We start from the raw sequence: 18,498 nt of genomic DNA, 5'->3' as shown, positions 1-18,498 counted from the left end.
TGTAGAAAAAGGACTGGTGTGGTAGATGCTAGCATTTGGTCTTCTTTGGTAGGATCGTCTTTCTTTGAGCTTCTTATAGATACAGTTGTTGCATTTTTTTAAGCTCTCAGCAAAATGCAAATAATACTGATATTTAATCCTTTCTAACTACCTTTCTTTCACCTTTCTGCGTATAAAAACATACAATAATTTTGTATTAAAAAGCCTTCTAAAATCTCCTAGTGGTAATGGCAGCAGTGGCAAAATCAGGCTGGTTACCCCTGAGAACCTATTATTTTCCTTCTGTGACTCATGCTTTTCTTTTCAAAAGCAGAGTAAAGCATCTTATAAATCAGTTAAGTGTGAACAAGTAAAACAATGGAAAAGAATGCCGTATTTGAGCGGTTGTGTTGCCATCATTCTGGTAGCTGACAATAGCAATTTTTCATTGCAGAAATGGTAATATGTGCCATCTATTATTTGAAAAATTGGGAATGAAAGAACACTAAAGTTCATAAAGTCTCACCAAATTGCCTGGTACAGAGCTATGCTGAGAATGTGTACATTCACGTGCTGTTTGGGATCAACTGTTCTAGACACAAGTTGCTGTGAAGTTAATGCAAAGTCACAGCTTGCCCTTGAATGGGGCTATAGTAGAATATCTTTAAGAGGAACTGTATTTCAGGTCAATCTCCATTACTTTCATATGAATATATGAGCTTTGGTTTACGTTATGTAGATAAGAATATGTCCTGATGCATATGAATAAAGTGGTTACTTTGAATTCAGACACCAGGGTTCAACACGAGGCAAGAATACTTCATTCCCCTATAACTGCTTTCCTCTTGATAGATGAAGAGGCTGAAATATGGTTTCTTAGTGCAGTTACAATCTTTGCCTTTACTACTAGGAGAGGCAAATTTTATACAATCCATGACTGTGAAAATAAAATGTATATTTGATAACTCCAGGTGAGGCACTGAATAGGCTTATGGCTTTGGATACTCATTTCTAATATTTTTTCTCTCTGTAGTGCAGTTATAGCAATGCATTCCTAAGTCTGTGTCTGCTGTGACCAGGTTATGTGATGCAGAAGAGTGGTGAAAAAACATTCCTAGATGTTGAATTTTTAATGAATCATTCTGACTTCTGAATTTTAATGCTGTATTAAGAACACTACCATTTATGAATTCTGTGCCGACCTGCAGACCACTTTGCTTACAAATGCAAAGTAGACACTTTGTTCTGCAGCATATTGTAGACATAGCTATGCTACAAACTACAAAATCTTATCAACTTTTCAGCTGATGAGATTTCTTGGGTTTTCATTTTAGACACCGAAAAATCTTGCTTTTTGCAAATTAAACCTTGCTTTGAAGAACTCTCTTGAAACCAGTATATGGGTTTTTAATGTAGAGGATAAGGAGAAAACTGACAATCTTTGGGGAGGCTGCTGAATTAAATACACAAACTACCAAGAGCTCAGATTTGGTGAACTAAAACTATGCATTTGTTATTTATACCACAATATGTGTTGTAATCGCAGTCTACAAAAGCCACAGTTCAGGAATACCAGTGCTGAGGAATGGGGAGAAGAGAAAATGATTGGCGTTTGTTCTTCATCAAAGATAATTGTTTCTTTCTTGTTAAACAACAGGAGATATTGGGTCTTCCATTGAAAAAACAATGATGACCATATCATTCCAGAATAGTGTGCTTTTTCAGCCCATTCTCCATCTCTTCAAGGTTTTTAAGAACTCAAACCTTTCTGTTCTTAAGTTTACAAAGTATTTTGCAAATCTTTATGAAGTTTTGTCAGTGTGAAAAAAGAGGAGGATCTTCTGAGCCTGCTGCTATGTAGGAAAAAACCTACCTTTTCATTACCAATAGCTGAAAACTTTTTAGTTTTTAATATCAGATTTCAGTTGTTCAAGTGGTTTTTTTCAGCAAGTTTTAACATGTTATATTTATTTCTCATGAGTCTTTGTTTCAAAAAGAGAGTGAAATCTGGCATTTGCCAAGAGGTCACTGATGTAAACATCAATATTTTCTTCTTGAAGTTCTAAAAGAGTTTTCAACATTGGTGAAGTTAAGACCCCCAAAAAACACCAGTTACAATATTTTAGCAAGGGTGCTGTAAACCAAATTGGTGTGTACTGCAGTAGATCCTCAGACTAATGGCTGGTAGCTTGCACTCACAAGGTGGCATCAGTATGTCAGTGCTTACATTACAGAGTCAATTAACAAATAGTTAGAGATATGAGAATATAATAATCCTAATGAGTAAAGTCTCTTGCAAAAAATAATGTAAGCAATTTAGAGGTGATGTTGGAAAGCACTCTGCTGTTAAATCTCAGGACTGTCAGCTGATACGGCCTTTCAACACCTTTCCTGACCTTTTTGAAATTTACTATGATGAGATCAGTAATAGAAAACAGTCTTCATGGAGCTTATTATTAAAGGCTTTATTTCAAAATAAGCAATGCATAAGATTTCTGTCTAAAGTTGCTTAGTGGTAAAATAATATGGCATAACTTGATAGGCTGGTATGAATTATGCAATGCATATATAATGGACAGTATATTTTTAGATTCAATGAAAACAGAAAGATAAATGTGTTATGAAAATGAAAACTTAATACAAACTTTTCTGTTTCTTCTGTTCTGGTTTGCAAAACAGTTTCTATATTCTTGTTTTCTAAATGGATCAACCATAAACATAAAATAACAGATTAACTCATCAGAGAGAAAAAATAGATTTTCTTGCTCCAGACTACCTGTGGTATTAGTCACGTGGTTAACTGTTGGACTCAATAAGATGTAGAATAAACTCAGCAGATTCAGGAGCTGAGAACCAGCTACCTCTCCCAGGTGACAGTCTCAAGATGCTGGGCCCCTCGGCTCCTGATCTGGAGACAGTCTTACTGAACATCATCCAAAATCTCCTGACATAATAATTTTTGCACCTTCTTAGGAGGCTGCTGACTTGCCCTTAAGCAACTCCAAGGAGTATTGCAATGCTCAAATATTTCATAAACAGTTGTGGATAAGGAGTAGGGCCCTTTGGGTCCACCATTGGCTTCTGTTGTGTGTATGACACGTTGGAACAGTCTCAGGAAGCCACAAAGCACAAGACGAAGTTAGTAAGGAGAGGGCATATGTCTTTAGCATCACAAGTAAGAGGGAAAGACATAAGAAAGGAAAAAATCCAATGGTGTACGTGCTGTTCTGTCAAGGTCATGTTAAAACATAATCATGTACTTCAATAGTAGTTAAGCAGAACTTTTCTGTATTAGGGTCTTCCTCTGTGCTATACCATAAATTAATTTTTAATATTGTTACTTTTCCTCTGATTCTATGGTTAATTTTTCATCAGTTTTGGTCTTGTTTGTGAACTCTCCATGCATAGATTGCAATTTTAAAGAATACGTTTACTAGGCAAAACTACAAAAATAATTTATTCTTTAACTGAAGCTTAAGATCTGTAACTAATGGCCTGATTTTTGTTTCCCGTTATTTGTGCTCCACTTGGAAAAGAACACTCTCCTCCCAGAGCAAGTGGCTTTTGTAATGGCAGGAATTTTACTAGTGTGTATAAACCCCATTTTCCATAAGTAATCAGAAAAAATGAACATTCTTTACATGATCATAAAAATTATGTATTCATAAACCAGGGATATGGAAATTATGATGAAAAGTTCAACTTTAGAAGTAAATTAATTGTTTGTGTTTGGTTTTTTTTTTTTTTTTCCTTTTCAATCTGTGGAGATGCTGCAGTGGGTGTTTCTAAAGTGTAGACATAATTGAGCCTTGATTTCTATTTCACAGCTGGATATCACCAGATAATTCTCTCCTCTCTTTCCACTTTAAGTACTGTGGTGTTATAAAAGGCTTGTGCTACTTTGGACTAAGTGAAATCTAATAACAGCTTCCACTCAGTAGATGACACTTGCATATCCTTTAATATCCTCTTAGAAATAGAAAAAAGCAGTTATTTGTAGATGTAAGCTGCAATGAGGGAGAAGGGATCTTCTGTTATTTCTTTTCCTGTGAGTTTTTGTCTGTTGGTCAGAAAAATTACTGTCTTCACAGGTGTTTGTTTTGAATGGCTCTCTGGAGGCACAGCTGTGTAGCACTGATCTGGATTAGAGCCACATTTTCCCTGTTTGCCTGTCAGCTTGGTTCATCTAGACGGAAAAGAAAGCTGCATTTTAGGGTTTTCAGTTAGATTTATTCAATGATTTTTCATTTTCCAGGCAGTTGTTGAAGCTAAGGGTGGAGATCTGTAATTATTTCAAAGGACACCAGAATGTATTTATTATTTTCAACCCAAACGAGTGAGTTTGTCCCGATGTCCATTATTTAGTGGCATAAGAGTAAACTATACTTTATAATGTTGTCATTAAACTATTTTTTTACCTTTCCCCCATACACACATTAATTTTTTTCCTTATGTTTTGTAGTGCATTATTTTCTTCAGGCTGAACTCTATATTGGAGCTGCACAAAAGTAGATCTGATCTGATTAGGGAGGTAAAAATGTGTCTGTGAGAATACTCATCTTGGCAGAAGATATGTGATTAAAGCAATGGTGAGATACAGCCACAAATCTGTTTGGAGAGATGTTGAATGAGAAAAACTCATAAATATTCCACTATATTTGTAGGCTCATAGCTGGTTATAAAACTAAAGCTTTCCTTTTAATATGATGATGAAACCTCAGAAGATAATTATCTTATGGTTTGGATCCTTATTTGAACTTCATCCACACTGTTACACCCTGAAATTCTATACGATCTTGATGTATCTCATACAAGAGTAGGCTTCTTATTTTTCTGAGGTTGTTTGGTACTTCCTACCTCCACAAATGCTGTAAGAAACACCTTCCTCATCATATGATATTTGTTTTTATTATTGCAGCATTTCTTATTCCAGACTGGGCAGAGGTTATGAGGATGATAATTCAATTTAATATATGACTATGTATAAAGACATTTTTGGTTGAACCATCTGGGGGAAAACAAATAGTTTTGAAACATCTTTAACATCTTTATTAAAATACACCACATGACTTGTAGTGTACTGGAAGAGTACCTCTAGATTTCTGTCCAGGATGTAGAGTAACAGGAGTGAGTGTCCCTGATGTATCTATTATCTGATTTGCATCAAGACTCATTTATGCCAGAGAGAATTTTCCCTGTATTCTCTGAATACTTAGTGGACTCCAAATAACAAAAATTACTCATAATGTATTATATATCCTGCAATACCCTTCCATATTTATATCATTAATACTGAAATTGATTTATGTAAAGTGGAAAAGTGGAAGTGTGGTAATTGTTTTGCTTTTAAATTCTTGACCTACATCATTAAGCAATGGCAAAACATCCCTGGCTGCGTGTGTGCTGAGAGTCTCTGGGGTGGTCTGTCCACAAGTGCTGGAGAGGTGGAAAAAGTCTTCTGTTGGAACTGACAGTGAGTCTACTGGCTGCAGCCAGAAAATGCCTTCAAAGGTCTGTCTGAAGTAGCATATATATGGTATTTGGCTTTTTGATAATTCTTTGGGGATTTTTGCAAAAACAGTTTTGCTTTGGAAAATGCTTATTTATTGAAACTTAATTAAGCAATCTATTTGTTTTCTTGGTGTCATGAAAATTTGGAGGAGGGAGTTTTATTTTTTGTGTTTTTGTAAACCGATCATCTCTGCAGTTTTCCTGCACAGGTATGTTGAGGAAGAAGGAGCAAGAATTTACCACATTCCTCCCTGGTGATGTGGGAAACTACAGATGAGATTCAAGCCCCCACTTAGACTGAGAAGTGCCCTAGGTGGTAGACTTATGTACCCTGAGACGGATAAGATATAATACATCCAGCTGTCTATTTAAATAGTTTGAGTGGGCACTCTGTGAAAGGTTGTCCAACTAAGACAAATGTGTGCACTAGCATTCCTCATGCCTCTTGCCCGGGTTCCTGGCTATAGGTAAACATATAAAAATGTGCTTCCTCATGGGTAAAATACTCACAAAATAAAATTTTCCACAGTTTTTATAAAAAAACTTAACCACACAGTTGTTATTATCTGTTTTACTGGAAACATAAAGTACAGCAGAAAAGTGTTTGTGCTCTGAAAATGAAGTATTTTTCTAGAATATTGAAAATTGTCTTTCATGACAAATGTGTTACAGATCTGAGATTGCTCCAAAAGGAATTATTTTTCATGTTCTCTGAAAGTGAATATTTTCAGTAATGTGCAGAGTTGGTTCTCCAATAAGAACTACAGTTGTCCTGAGCGTATCAGGGGAAAGCACATCTTTGTATGAATTTTGCTGCTCAGAATATGCTTAGTTTCTTTTTTCTGGTATTGAACTACTTAGCTCAGTTGAAACATAATAATTTTTCAGCCTATTCACCACAAAGCTTGTGACCTGGTTCACAGTGTAATACCTTTTCTGAGTACTAACTAGAGTCCTTGTAGCTAGCCTGAAAGAGAGGAAAATGTGACTCAGCACAAAGAATAACGACCTTCCCACATCACCTTATAATCTGAGAGGCGAAGGAGCTTGAGCTCCAGTGTGCTCTCCAATTACTGGTTCTGGGTATAAGTAAAAACTGTAATTCCTTGTTCTTTCCTTTCACAAATTGTGTAACTTAGGCATTTCTGTTGAAATATCTCAATTCAAAAGCTAGGGTGTTTTTTGTGATAGCCTTTTTTATTATACAGAATGAAAAGGTTTGCAACTTCAACCTTTACCATTCAAATAAAGAGAATTACATAAGGCATAAAAGAATTAAGCATAGGAGAATCAAATTGTAATTAAATATCCATTAACCCCCACCTCCCTCTTAAAAAAGCCCAGTAACTTGCAAACCAGTTGATCAGTTACAAAACACCCATGTTGGAGTAATGAGGATGCAATTGCTCCCTTCTGAGGCAGCTCTTCCACAGTACCATGCAGAATATGTATATATATTTTTTACATGAAGTTTCTGTTGCAGTATATAAACTCTAAGTTACTAAATTACATAAATATTTAAGTGAATTCAGCTTCACTGGCAGACACGCAGTTCTCAAATAAATGACATTTTCTTTTATCTACATACTCACAGTTGTGTGAACAAACAGTTACAGAGCAGGTAGCTTTTTTTTTTGCCCCCATATTTTTTTTTTTTAACAGATGGGGATTTAAGGGAAATGGTAAGGAATTCAAACTATCAAGATAACATTTTTATTCTACTTTGGCTCTTGGGGATTAAGTCTTTCAAATACAATATATTCCCCAAGTTATTTTTTATCTGCCTTTTTCAATATTTAACCAGGTTTTTCTAGCTATCTTGTACTTGAAATGAAAAATCAGTGGGAAATATTTTTGTTTACACCATCTAACATTTATGAAAAAACTCTACAGAATTCTTGGAAGAATAGTGAATTTTCTGTAGGATTTTACACACAGAGGAAAAATAGTAACAAAAAAAAAATTTTATATCATTGAATCTTTCAGTTTAGAGTACTTTTATGCTCAGATCACCAGGATTTATTGTTGTTTTTTTATTGAGGTGGCTGTGGCAGTGGCGAACTGAAGCAACCACTGTTGTCTTAAGTATGCCCTTGAGATCATGGCCCAGAGCAGGGCTGGAGCAGAGCTCAGCACTCCCTGGATCCTGTGCTAGACGGAACACTGACCTGTCTGGGCAACTGGATGCTCCTTCATCTCTGCATTGTAGTCTGTTGAACCTTGTAAGCTTGCCTTTAGATGTATTATTCTTCAGGTCCTCTGGGACTGTCTCTCCCACATTCCACTAGACATCTTCAGTTTCTAATTTAGTCCAAGGACATAAAGAATGGATGCTACCAGGTCACATAGAGGAATGACACTATTAAAATAGTAAACAGCTAATATTTGTATTTTATTTTTAGCTTATTTCCTGATGTTTTCCAGTGACTGCTGATGTCACAAAAGCTTCCTTTCTAGTTGTTTTTCTTAAAATATACATACATCATACATATGTGCATCTTTAAGCCAGAGTCTGGGCTTGTTAGATCTTCCAGTGTATTTGCTTATGAATGAAGTGGCATGAGCTCAAACTCCCTGAGAATGACAACTGCAAGGAGCTTGCAGAAGGGCCTTTCTGTGAGGCTTTTTCTTCTTCTGTGAACACAACCCTGAGAATTTAGATGCTTGACAGCCTGTATTCTCAACCTATGTGTTTGTAGCACAGGCAGGCAGACATTTCACCTGACATACAGGCCGTAGACAGTAGACTTCAGTCTTACCTAGACACTGAATGTCTCTCCTCCACTACTTTACAGCAAAGGATTGAGCCAACATTAATCCCCTGTAGGACTTAATGTCAGAATGAGTCATTCGTCAGGGGTTACCATATTTATATGTACTGTAAGGGAGGGTAGGGTCTTTAGATAATAGTACAGGATGCTGTCCCTTGAGATGTCATGTGGTTTCTTGCCCTCTCTATTTTTAATTTCCCTTTGAAGTGAGTTTATGGAATCACGCAGGACTGAAAGAAATGCAACAGACAATAATTCAGCTTCCTTATTTCTTGCCCTATTCATGTGCTGACCAGACAGTCTTAGTTTTCTTTGTTTTCTGATCCCCTCCCCCATATCCATTCACTTCCTGAATTTCTTTTACTTATAATAACACCACAAAACCCATGTGATTACTCATTTAGGCTTATTGTTTCCTATTTTTTTCCTGATGGGTAGCCAATTCTCATAAATATGTTATTACAGGACAGGTAAATTTCAGCACATGCTGTGTTGAAATCAAGTGTTAGGTCCCAGTCTTTCATAAGCAGTACAAACATATAATTAGAAATAATTTATTTTTTTTTCTTTGCTGGACATTTACTGCAGTTGGGAATAAGAGAAAGTTTGTGAAAAGCTAACTTTCTGTGTGTTTATTTTCCCATTATCTTCTTACTGCCTCAGGGTGAAACAGAACCAAAATTTTTACACAAAGTGAATGTTGTAACTTGGTCCTAGTGTCACATCACAACTTTCAGCACAGTATCATGTCCAAGAGCAGTTGAGGCTTGAATTATGCATAGTTTGTTCAAAATGTCCTGTTCTTGGCACATTTGTGTGTATATTTTTAAAAGAATCTGTAGATGTCTCTAGTGAAGGAGTTCTGCTTCTACCTAAGTGGCATCAGGAGGCCCTGGCTGTAGTAACAGCACAGAGAAGAAAAGGTTTTGACCATTGTCCATCGAGGATCTCAGAATTTCATGTTTTATTAGCACATGTGAGTCAGTTCTTCTGTCTCACTGTATAGTATTTGGTACCTACAGCTTCCACTGAAGGTCTTTCAGTAGAGTATCTACATGACAGACGCGTTCTTAGAGATTTTGTATGGCACACTTTCTCTAAGTGTAATATACATATACATTCTATTTAAACTTTTCTTAATTTTCTTCTTCTTCCAGGTATTATGACAACTTTACCCAGTGCACAGAACGTGAAGCCAACAATGCAAGTTGCTTTTGGCCAAACCCCCTTGCAGAAGGCTTTATCACTGGGATTCATAAACAATTCTTTTCAAACTGTACATCAGAAAAGGTTCACTGGGAAGATCCACCGGATGAAATTCTCATAACTCTGATCTTGATCCCAGTCATGTTGACATGTGCCATGATAACGCTGGTAGTATGGTGCAGCAAGAGAAGTGATATCCTGGTATAAGTTCTTCTTCTGGGCTTTCTTTTTCCCCATTTACTTCTTCCAAATACACCAAGAAAGGAGGAAAAAGAGACACTCAAAGATTTCAGATCTGCTAAATTGGAACCTGTGAGATACTGAGTCAGAGACGATGGTCCTGTGAACAAAGAACTGCCTGCTGCTGCTGAAGTTCACTGCTTCTAGCTTGACCATGGGTGTTGCTGGTGCAAAATTCTACTTCCATTGGGCCTCATCATCATGGAATTCACAGGCAGCTCCCAGAAACAGAAGAGTCCCCAGGCAAATAGACTCCTTATCTGCAAAAGGGTAAAGCTGTCTGGTAAACTAATTTTTGCAAAACTGTAAGTAATTGTATGTACTCACAGTGTGATATTGACTGCGGAGGAGATGATATCTCTCGAGGTTTTGTGCAGAACACTCGAGATTTTCATCTATGAACCCTGTGACTTGGATAGATCATTGGCAAAGGAACTGAACGTGGATGTAACCAAGTGGTAGCTTTTCCTGAAAGCTGGTCAAAATCATCCTTATCAAGAACTAGAAGTATTGTCCTGGCAAAGAAACAACTTTTGTATCCAGTGACCATCTACACAGGGAAATTATCATGCCACAGTATAAAATAGTTTATAAAATTCCTTTAAACATGGCTACTTGGAATTGTATGTCTTACAAACAAACTCTGGGAAGATAAACAGGTCTTGTTTTACAGAGCTGAAAAATGTGAGAGGAAATTGGTTTATTAGAAATATACTAAGAAATAATGAAGAAACTTTCATATGCCAGACTCTTTATTTTTCCTCTTTTATAATTATTATTCTTGATGACTTGTGTTCACTGTATACTCCCCGCTCTCACTTCAATTTGTGCAAGTGATATCCTACAAATATGTATAAAGGTGTCATGTTGAGGTGCCTTTCAGCATATTGTACATAAATATTTCTATGTCCTGTGTAGAGTGTGGGAACTAAAGTATGAACATCAAAGCTTGGAACAGACATAGGAGGAAAGAAAAAATTCAACTCAGAAATCTTTTTCTATAAAGTTATTCCTATGTAACAGTTTAAATAAAGATCATATGCTCAAAAATAAAACAACTTCTATGTTTGTATTGCAAACCTTTCTCTTCTGTCCCTTCTGTCCCTTCACAAAATGCGATTCAGTTGAATGCTATTTTAAGTGGGCAGTATCTGTTACAAGTGACTCTACATTTTTCTATACCTTATGCACACAAATCAATGCCAGAGTAGGAAAGAATTTTGAAGCACGGAAAGGAATATTAGGCAAGCATGGCATTGGAAACTGCAACGGTAATGGTCGACTTCTGCTAGAATTCTGTCGGAGCAACAGCTCACCATCACTAATACTATCTTTCAGCAGAAAAATAGTCTGAAGACAACCTGGATGCATCCCAGATCTAAGCATTGGCACCTCATCGATTATGTCTTGGTGCGATGGAGAGATGTTCGCGATGTCCACCCTACCTACGTGATGCCCAGTGCAGAATGCCAAACGGACCATCGGCTTGTGCGCTGTAAACTCAACTTCAACCTCAAATTCAAACCTAAAAGGGGCAGTATCCCAAGGAGGAGACTCCAAGTTAACAATCTCCAATCAACCACAGTGAGAGACAGATTCCAGGCAAACCTTCAAACTAGGCTCGAAAACCATTCCATAGATTCTGCAGATTCCTCTCCTGAAACAATCTGGCACCATATTAAAAACAGCATCCTGCAATCCTCTGAAGAATCCTTAGGGTTCTCCCTCAAGAAGAACAAGGACTGGTTTGATGAAAACAATCAAGAGATCCAGGAATTGTTGAGGAAGAAGAGAACCACTCATCAAGCACACCTTGCACTGCCATCCTGTCACGTAAGAAAAACAGCCTTTTGTCTTGCACGCAGCAAGCTCCAACAGAAACTCTGTGACATCCAGAACAAGTAGTGGATCAATCTAGCTGAAAAAACTCAATTATGTGCAGATACAGGTGATCACAAAGGATTCTGTGAGGCCCTGAAAACAGCATACGGGCCTACATACCAGGTACAAAGCCCTCTACTCGGCGCTGATGGGCAAACGCTTCTAACAGATAAAACCTCCATTCTGAATCGATGGTCTGAACACTTTCAGACTCTTTTCAGTACCAACCGTGTAGTCCAAGACGCAGCCATTCAGTCCATCACACAACAACTGGTGAAGTATGAATTGGATATTGCCCCCACTCTAGGAGAAACCCTCAAGGCCATACAGTACGTGAAAATTGGCAAGGCAGCTGGGGTTGATGGAATTCCACCTGAAGTCTGGAAACATGGGAGCCTTGCACTCCATGTTAAATTTCATGAGTTTGTGGTGTGCTTTTGGGAACTGGGCGAACTACCATCTGACCTTTGTGATGCAATCGTCATCACCTTGTATAAGAAAGGAATTAAATCAGACTGCTCAAATTACCATGGTATTACTCTGCTCTCCATTGCTGATAAAATCCTGGCAAGAATACTCTTGAACAGACTAATACCCGCTATAGCAGAAGGAATTCTACCTGAAAGTCAGTGTGGTTTCAGAGCCAACAGGAGCACACAGACATGGTATTTGTTCTCAGACAACTGCAAGAGAAGTGTAGGGAACAGAACAAAGGTCTCTACGTAACCTTTGTTGACCTCACCAAGGCTTTTGATACTGTGAGCAGAAAAGATCTGTGGCAGATTTTGGAATGTTTAGGTTGTCCCCCCAAGTTCCTTAAAATGATCATCTCACTCCATGAGGATCAGCACGACCAAGTCAGATATGGAGACGCACTTTCTGAGCCCTTTCTAATAACTAATGGTGTGAAACAAGGCTGTGTTCTCACACCAACCCTATTCACAATCTTTTTCAGCATGGTGCTCCAAAGGGCCACGGCAGACCTCAATGATCCAGGTGGTATCTACATTCAATATCGTACCGATTGAAGCCTATTCAACCTAAGGCGACTGAAGGCCCACACCAAGACCTTAAACCATCTTGTCCGGGAGCTGCTTTATGCTGATGACGCCGCCCTTGTTGCCCAGACAGAAGCAGCTCTGCAGCGTTTAACATCCTGCTTTGCAGATGCTGCTGAGCTCTTTGGGCTGGAAGTCAGCTTAAAGAAAACAGAAGTTCTCCATCAACCAGCACCTCAGGAAGTCTTCCTTCATCCCCACATCTCCATTGGCCAATCAGAGCTCAAATCAGTTCAGCAGTTTAATTACCTAGGTAGCCTCATCCTTGGATGGTAAGATTGATGGAGAGGTAGACAACAGGTTAGCAAATGCATATAGTGCTTTCAGAAAGCTTCATAGAAGACTTTGGCGAAATAAACACCTGAAGAAAAGAACAAAGATCAGTGTTTACAGAGCCATAGTGCTGTCTACTCTCTTATATGGGTCTGAATCATGTGTCATCTACTGCCACCACCTGCGTCTCCTAGAACACTTCCATCAACGCTGCCTCCATTCAATCCTAAACATGCACTGGTCAGATTATGTGACCAATACATCTGTTCTAGAACAAGCAGCAGTCACAAGTATTGAGGCCATGTTGCTGAGAACACAGCTGCGCTGGGCAGGACACGTCTCCAGGATGAAGGACCACCGACTCCCTAAGATCTTGCTCTATGGTGAACTTGCCACCGGCTGCCGCAAGAGAGGAGCCCTGAAGAGAAGATACAAGGACTCCCTGAAACAACATCTCAGCCTCGACCATATTGATCATCATCACTGGTCTAATCTGGCCTCCAATCAGGAGGTCTGGAGACACACCATCTATAACGCTGCTGCTTCCTTTGAGAACGCACACAGGATCACTCTTGAGGAGAAAAGGCAACGCAGAAAGAATCATGTCTTGCAGAATTTACCACCTAAGGAGTCTTTCTGCTGTGCCTTTTGCAACCGGACATGCCTATCTCGTATTGGCCTTTTTAGCCACCAACGCACTTGCAACAAACATGGGTAGAGCCCTTCCCAAATCTTCGTTCGTGAAGCCTAGCCATGAAGATGATGCACACAAATAAAATGCTGTTGATTGGCCAAGTAATGGTGTTCCATATCTCTTCTAGTTAGATTTTCTCCTTTAAGATTCTGATTTAGTGTTTGAGTTAGGCCTGTGTGTATGAAAAGCGTTTCCAGGCTTGAATTGAATTTGAAGTGCTCCCTTTACTAGAATTGTTTGTATGTAGATAGGTAAGTAAACTGGTTTGTTTTCACATCCTTTCAAAAGGTTTCAAAAAGGTTGAGTAATTTTTCAAAGACTCTTTCTCATTGTCTAGATGCTAGCAGAAATTGCTCTTTGTAAAAAAGAAAAGTGACGTAATTTACTTTAGTTTTTCTGCATTAAAATGCTTTGACCACCAAAATGAGTGTCCAAGTAAAAATCCCAACCCATTCATTTTACATAAAAGATTGTTTGGTTAAGCATTTTGTGGGGCCAAACCTAAATAATTTTATATTCTGCATGGAGTTTCATTTTAATCCTCATTTTACTTTAAATTTCAACAAGCTTCAAAGCAACTTTCAAAACTTTAGTTTGGAAACCACATAGCAAAAATGTTGACTTTTTAAAAGACATGTTCATTTTAACCTAATTACCATGTTTGATGGAAATTCTTGACCAGTTCTGGCTCATTTGAAACTGTGTTCACCTGATCAACAGGTCACCTGAGAGATACCAGTCATCTTAATTCAATATAAAACAGATATGCCTGGGTACTAAGTGAAGAAGAAACCTTGTTGACTTCATACAACTAAATGTGTATTGTGGTCTTTAAAAGAATTCCAGGTTTAAATGGTTGAAAAGAATGACTGTTTAATTTGAAAATAAAATCTAGTGTCAGCTTTTCAAAGAGTCTTAAAAAATGTAAGATCCAAAGAAGAAAAAATAGTAGATTTTACTTCCAGTGCCGTGGAGTAGGAGGAAAGATTCTGTCACTGCTCTGTACTTTGGAGGTGAAAATTTAAACTTTTCTGTTTGTCTTCCCTATACAAAGTGTCATCTTCCATTATTTTTTTATATACTTGAAGAAGGGCAGAGAAATTGAAACAGTGCATGGAAAATCACACTAGTTATTTAATGTAGTCTCCCTGGTTAAATCTGAGAAATATTTATAGTGTTTTAAGGGAAAAAGCAACCAGAGACTTCAGATTTTAAAATTTGTGTAGATTAATAGGGACCCAGAATGGTAACTGTTGGATCTTTTGACATAACTTGTACTATGTATTAGTGAGAGTTAATGGTTATTTTCTGCTTCATGGACCTTGCTACTTCTCCCCCAAAATCTGTTTCCATTGCCAAGGAAATCACATCTGGTACCAGGAAGCTGGCTCATTTTGTAATTGCAAATTAAGTCTATGTTGCAACAGTGTCTCAGGAAAATAGAGGCATTCAAACAGAAAGAAAATAAGTGGTTCAAAATCCTTCCTAGAACTGAAACAATGGTTGATCCCAACTGGTGTGTAGGCCAGAAGAAAACTGACAGCTAGATGACATTTCTAATTGCTGTGAGTTGTGGGATTTTTTTGCATTCAGGAACAACTGGGGAAATATGTATTTCCATGGGGTGCAAGAGCTTCTGAAGCAGAGTTGACTGAAGAAGATGATGACTAGCAGAATAAGACAAAGGTAGAGAGGGTGCCATCTCTTTCAAGAAAGGTTTCAGGGGTGGAGGCCAAAGGAGGAAAAGAGCTCCTGAAGGGCAAGGAAGAATATGGTCAAGAACACAAAAGAATTCAGGACTTCTGTCCAAGTGGATGATCTCACTATAAGCAGGTTAAAATGTCCCTTGGTGCATTGGTTGGGAATGCTGAGGAAATTCTGCACACTCTCTGCCTCTGTCCTAAGTTCATGCTGGGGGAATCAAACTCCCCTTTCATTTCTGGCACCTCTGCAAGTAGATGAATGTATATGGTGTAAACACCCTTCTACACAATCTGGGCATCCAGATGAATTTACAGGAATGCCTAGCAGATGTGCCCCTATTTTGGCTGGTGTAGGTGGTGTCTTCCTGTCTAAATGTCATGTGTGAATACTGGCATCAGATGTCTGCCTACTCCAATACATTGTTTGGATCTTTTGGAACCTGATGCAAAGTATGAATTTTGTGAGCAACAAGATAATGTATAGGTAATGCTGCAATTCTGGACATTATTTTGCTTAAGCTTCAATCATCAAAGGCCTGAGGGTACTTCATTCCTAGAAATGAAAATGAAAGGCCTTAACCTGTACTTGCAAAGTCGAACTTTCAAAGAAAAAAAAGCAAAACATTGCTTTTTTACCTCATGGGTGTCTTGGGAGGATAAGGACAATTAGTGACTGTTGTTGTCTCTGAATACAAGAAGAATCAAGCCCTGTATGTGGTTTGACCTAAAAGCATGCAGTGGTATCTTAATACTGAGAAGTACTTCAGGGCATAGCAGATGCTATTTAATTTCAGTTAAAGAATCTATGTTTCTGCTACTCTAACGGAACTTTGAAATAATGAGCTGAGACCCCCAGTTTTGAATTCGATAAGAAAAGTAATTTTTCTGCATTGAGGCTACTACTTATCTTTAGCTAAACTCTCAGCAGAACATTTCAAAAGGAGACAAATATTAACGGTGCATGATGGGCATAATCCATCAACATCAACTTGCCAAGACTGTCAGGGAATGGAGGTAGAACCAGATGGTCACAGGCATTATATAGGCACCAATCTGCTTAGAGCTTGCTGTGAAAGCTGCTTCTGCTCATAAGTGTCTGGAGACACATTAACGTGGTACTGTACTTGGCTTTGATGCAATGGCCTACTGCTGGGCTGGAGACAGCTTGAAACATGGGGTCATAAAATATGTGCCTTTCTAGAGGTTCTTGAGAGTATGCATATACAGACAAGACTACCAGGTGCATTACTGGCTTTTTCTTTGGAACCTGAGGGGCTGGCAGCAGCATAGCTGAAATTACTCCTTAAGATTTATCATTCAGAGATACTTGAATTCTGTCTAAATCCTTCAGGGTGGGATTTTTTTTCTTTGTAAGTTTTTATATCTAGGGTGTTGGTCTCTACATGAGAATAGGCTCTCATCTCATTTTCATCACATTCTAAGGGAGACACTTGATTTTGGTCAGATTAATGGTCAGAAATGCTCTCTAGGAACCATCAAATAGATCCTAGTGACAGTTTCACTGTAGCCTCAGCTACAAAGTAGACATCTAAATTATATAGTATGGCAATCATACTATAGAGCACCTTAGTCCTCTATTCTTCAGTGCCCTATCTGAATAGGGAGTAATCTCAGAGGGGTGCTATGAGGATAAGAAAGTGAATGATCACAAGTAACTTAAAGAATATTGAGTTGTAGAACATATTTACAACAATCTAATGATTCAAAACAACAGCAATTAAAAAATCAATGGGAATTCTGTGCAGGGAGAATTTTCATGATTCAGTCCATTTGGCTAATTGTTTTTCTTTGCTATTATTTTTTTTTTATTTGCAGTTATTCTTTTTCAAAAATTAATGCACTAGAAGGGAGAAATAAAGGGCCTATTCCTGTTAAAGTGCAGCCCTATATATTTGAAAAATGCCATTGTATTAACATAATTGACATTAGCATGGGTCTTTTTTCATCTTCATTCTCCTGCTGCTCAGAATATCAGGAGAATGCAATTTTCACCTGACAGTTTTAGTACCATTAAAGATGCAGAATGACAACAGTGGAAGCTTTTAGCGCACAACTGCTTGAAAGTGAAATATGTTGAGTGACTTGGAAACCAATTGAACTATTCCTGGAGAGTGCACCAAGGAACAGCATATGTGTATATACAGATAGTGACGGGAAACACACAGATAATTCCACTGGCACAGCTTCACTGTAAGTCCTAGGAGGTTGTGATACATTTAATTGCTCACCTCACAAAAACAACCTCAGCTAATAATTACTAATTAAAAAACAACTGAAGAAAACCTATCTCCATCATGTATTTAAGAGACTACCTTATTTCTCCCTTCTCTTTAATAGGACTGTAACATAGGTGCAAGGGGATGTCCTGCTATTTTCCAACTGGACTAACAGTGTGCATATGATTCTGTGTGAATGGTGTATTTGCTCAACATTTGATGCATAAATACATTCTGTAAAAAAAAAAAAAGAAAAAGAGGAAATTCCTCTAGTTTATCTGCATGACAAGCCACTGGAGGCATGTGTGCCATTTCAGCATAATATTAATATTTCAGCATGTTTCAGCCATTAGCAAGAACACAGAGCCAAGCATCGCTAGAACTGAGATACTTGAAGGAGACCAACTGATTCAAGTCTTGAAGCATGCCTGTGTCTGATTAGACTCCTATAACATCAACACCTTCAGATTTTGACAGATAGAGTTGGAGAGGGCCTTTAGGATTTTTATATTTGGTCAACTGTTGTAAAAGCAAAGATACATATTTTATGAAAATTGAAAAAACAAGTTGTTTTGTTAGGAACTTGAATAGGAACTAAATTTGAAAGCAATAGCACATTCAATCATTCCTATTCCAAATTACTGTAGTGAGGCTTGGATTTGAGTGAGCTGTAAAAATCTAATTAAACTAAATATTCACTTCTAAATAAAATGAAGCATGCAAAATTACACATTGATTTTAGGTTGATCTTTGCCCTTTGAATGAGTTTTATCTTGAATAAAGAGAGAAGGGTAAGGAAGAAAAATAAAAATGCCAAATTTTTCTATGAAGTATCAAGAATTTTACTAATTTCTTTAAATAAATAATTTATTGATTATTGCTTTGATTTATTCTGTAATTTAGACTTTTTATAAAAGTAGCTTACTTTCTTTGAGGTCAAGCATG

The 18,498-nt window shown here is 37.7% G+C and overlaps 1 protein-coding gene across 2 annotated transcripts in view; it reads left to right on the top strand.

Annotated features, from left to right (window-relative positions):
- The window catches only part of LOC127476246 (receptor activity-modifying protein 3-like), a 41,772-nt gene extending 30,997 nt beyond the window's left edge, over window positions 1-10,775 (top strand). For both annotated transcript variants that reach the window (XM_051798939.1, XM_051798940.1), the window contains one exon: window positions 9,419-10,775. In XM_051798939.1, the coding sequence (XP_051654899.1) occupies window positions 9,419-9,674 (256 nt within the window). In that variant the 3' untranslated portion in view covers window positions 9,675-10,775. The remainder of the gene's footprint in view (window positions 1-9,418) is intronic.
- The last annotated feature ends 7,723 nt before the right edge of the window (window positions 10,776-18,498 follow it).

This window comes from Manacus candei, unplaced genomic scaffold, assembly GCF_025592945.1.
Source record: "Manacus candei isolate 608988 ecotype Guabito, Panama unplaced genomic scaffold, ASM2559294v1 h1tg000049l, whole genome shotgun sequence".
Classification (NCBI taxonomy): Eukaryota; Metazoa; Chordata; class Aves; order Passeriformes; family Pipridae; genus Manacus; species Manacus candei.
This window is presented reverse-complemented; position numbering and strand designations above follow the sequence as displayed.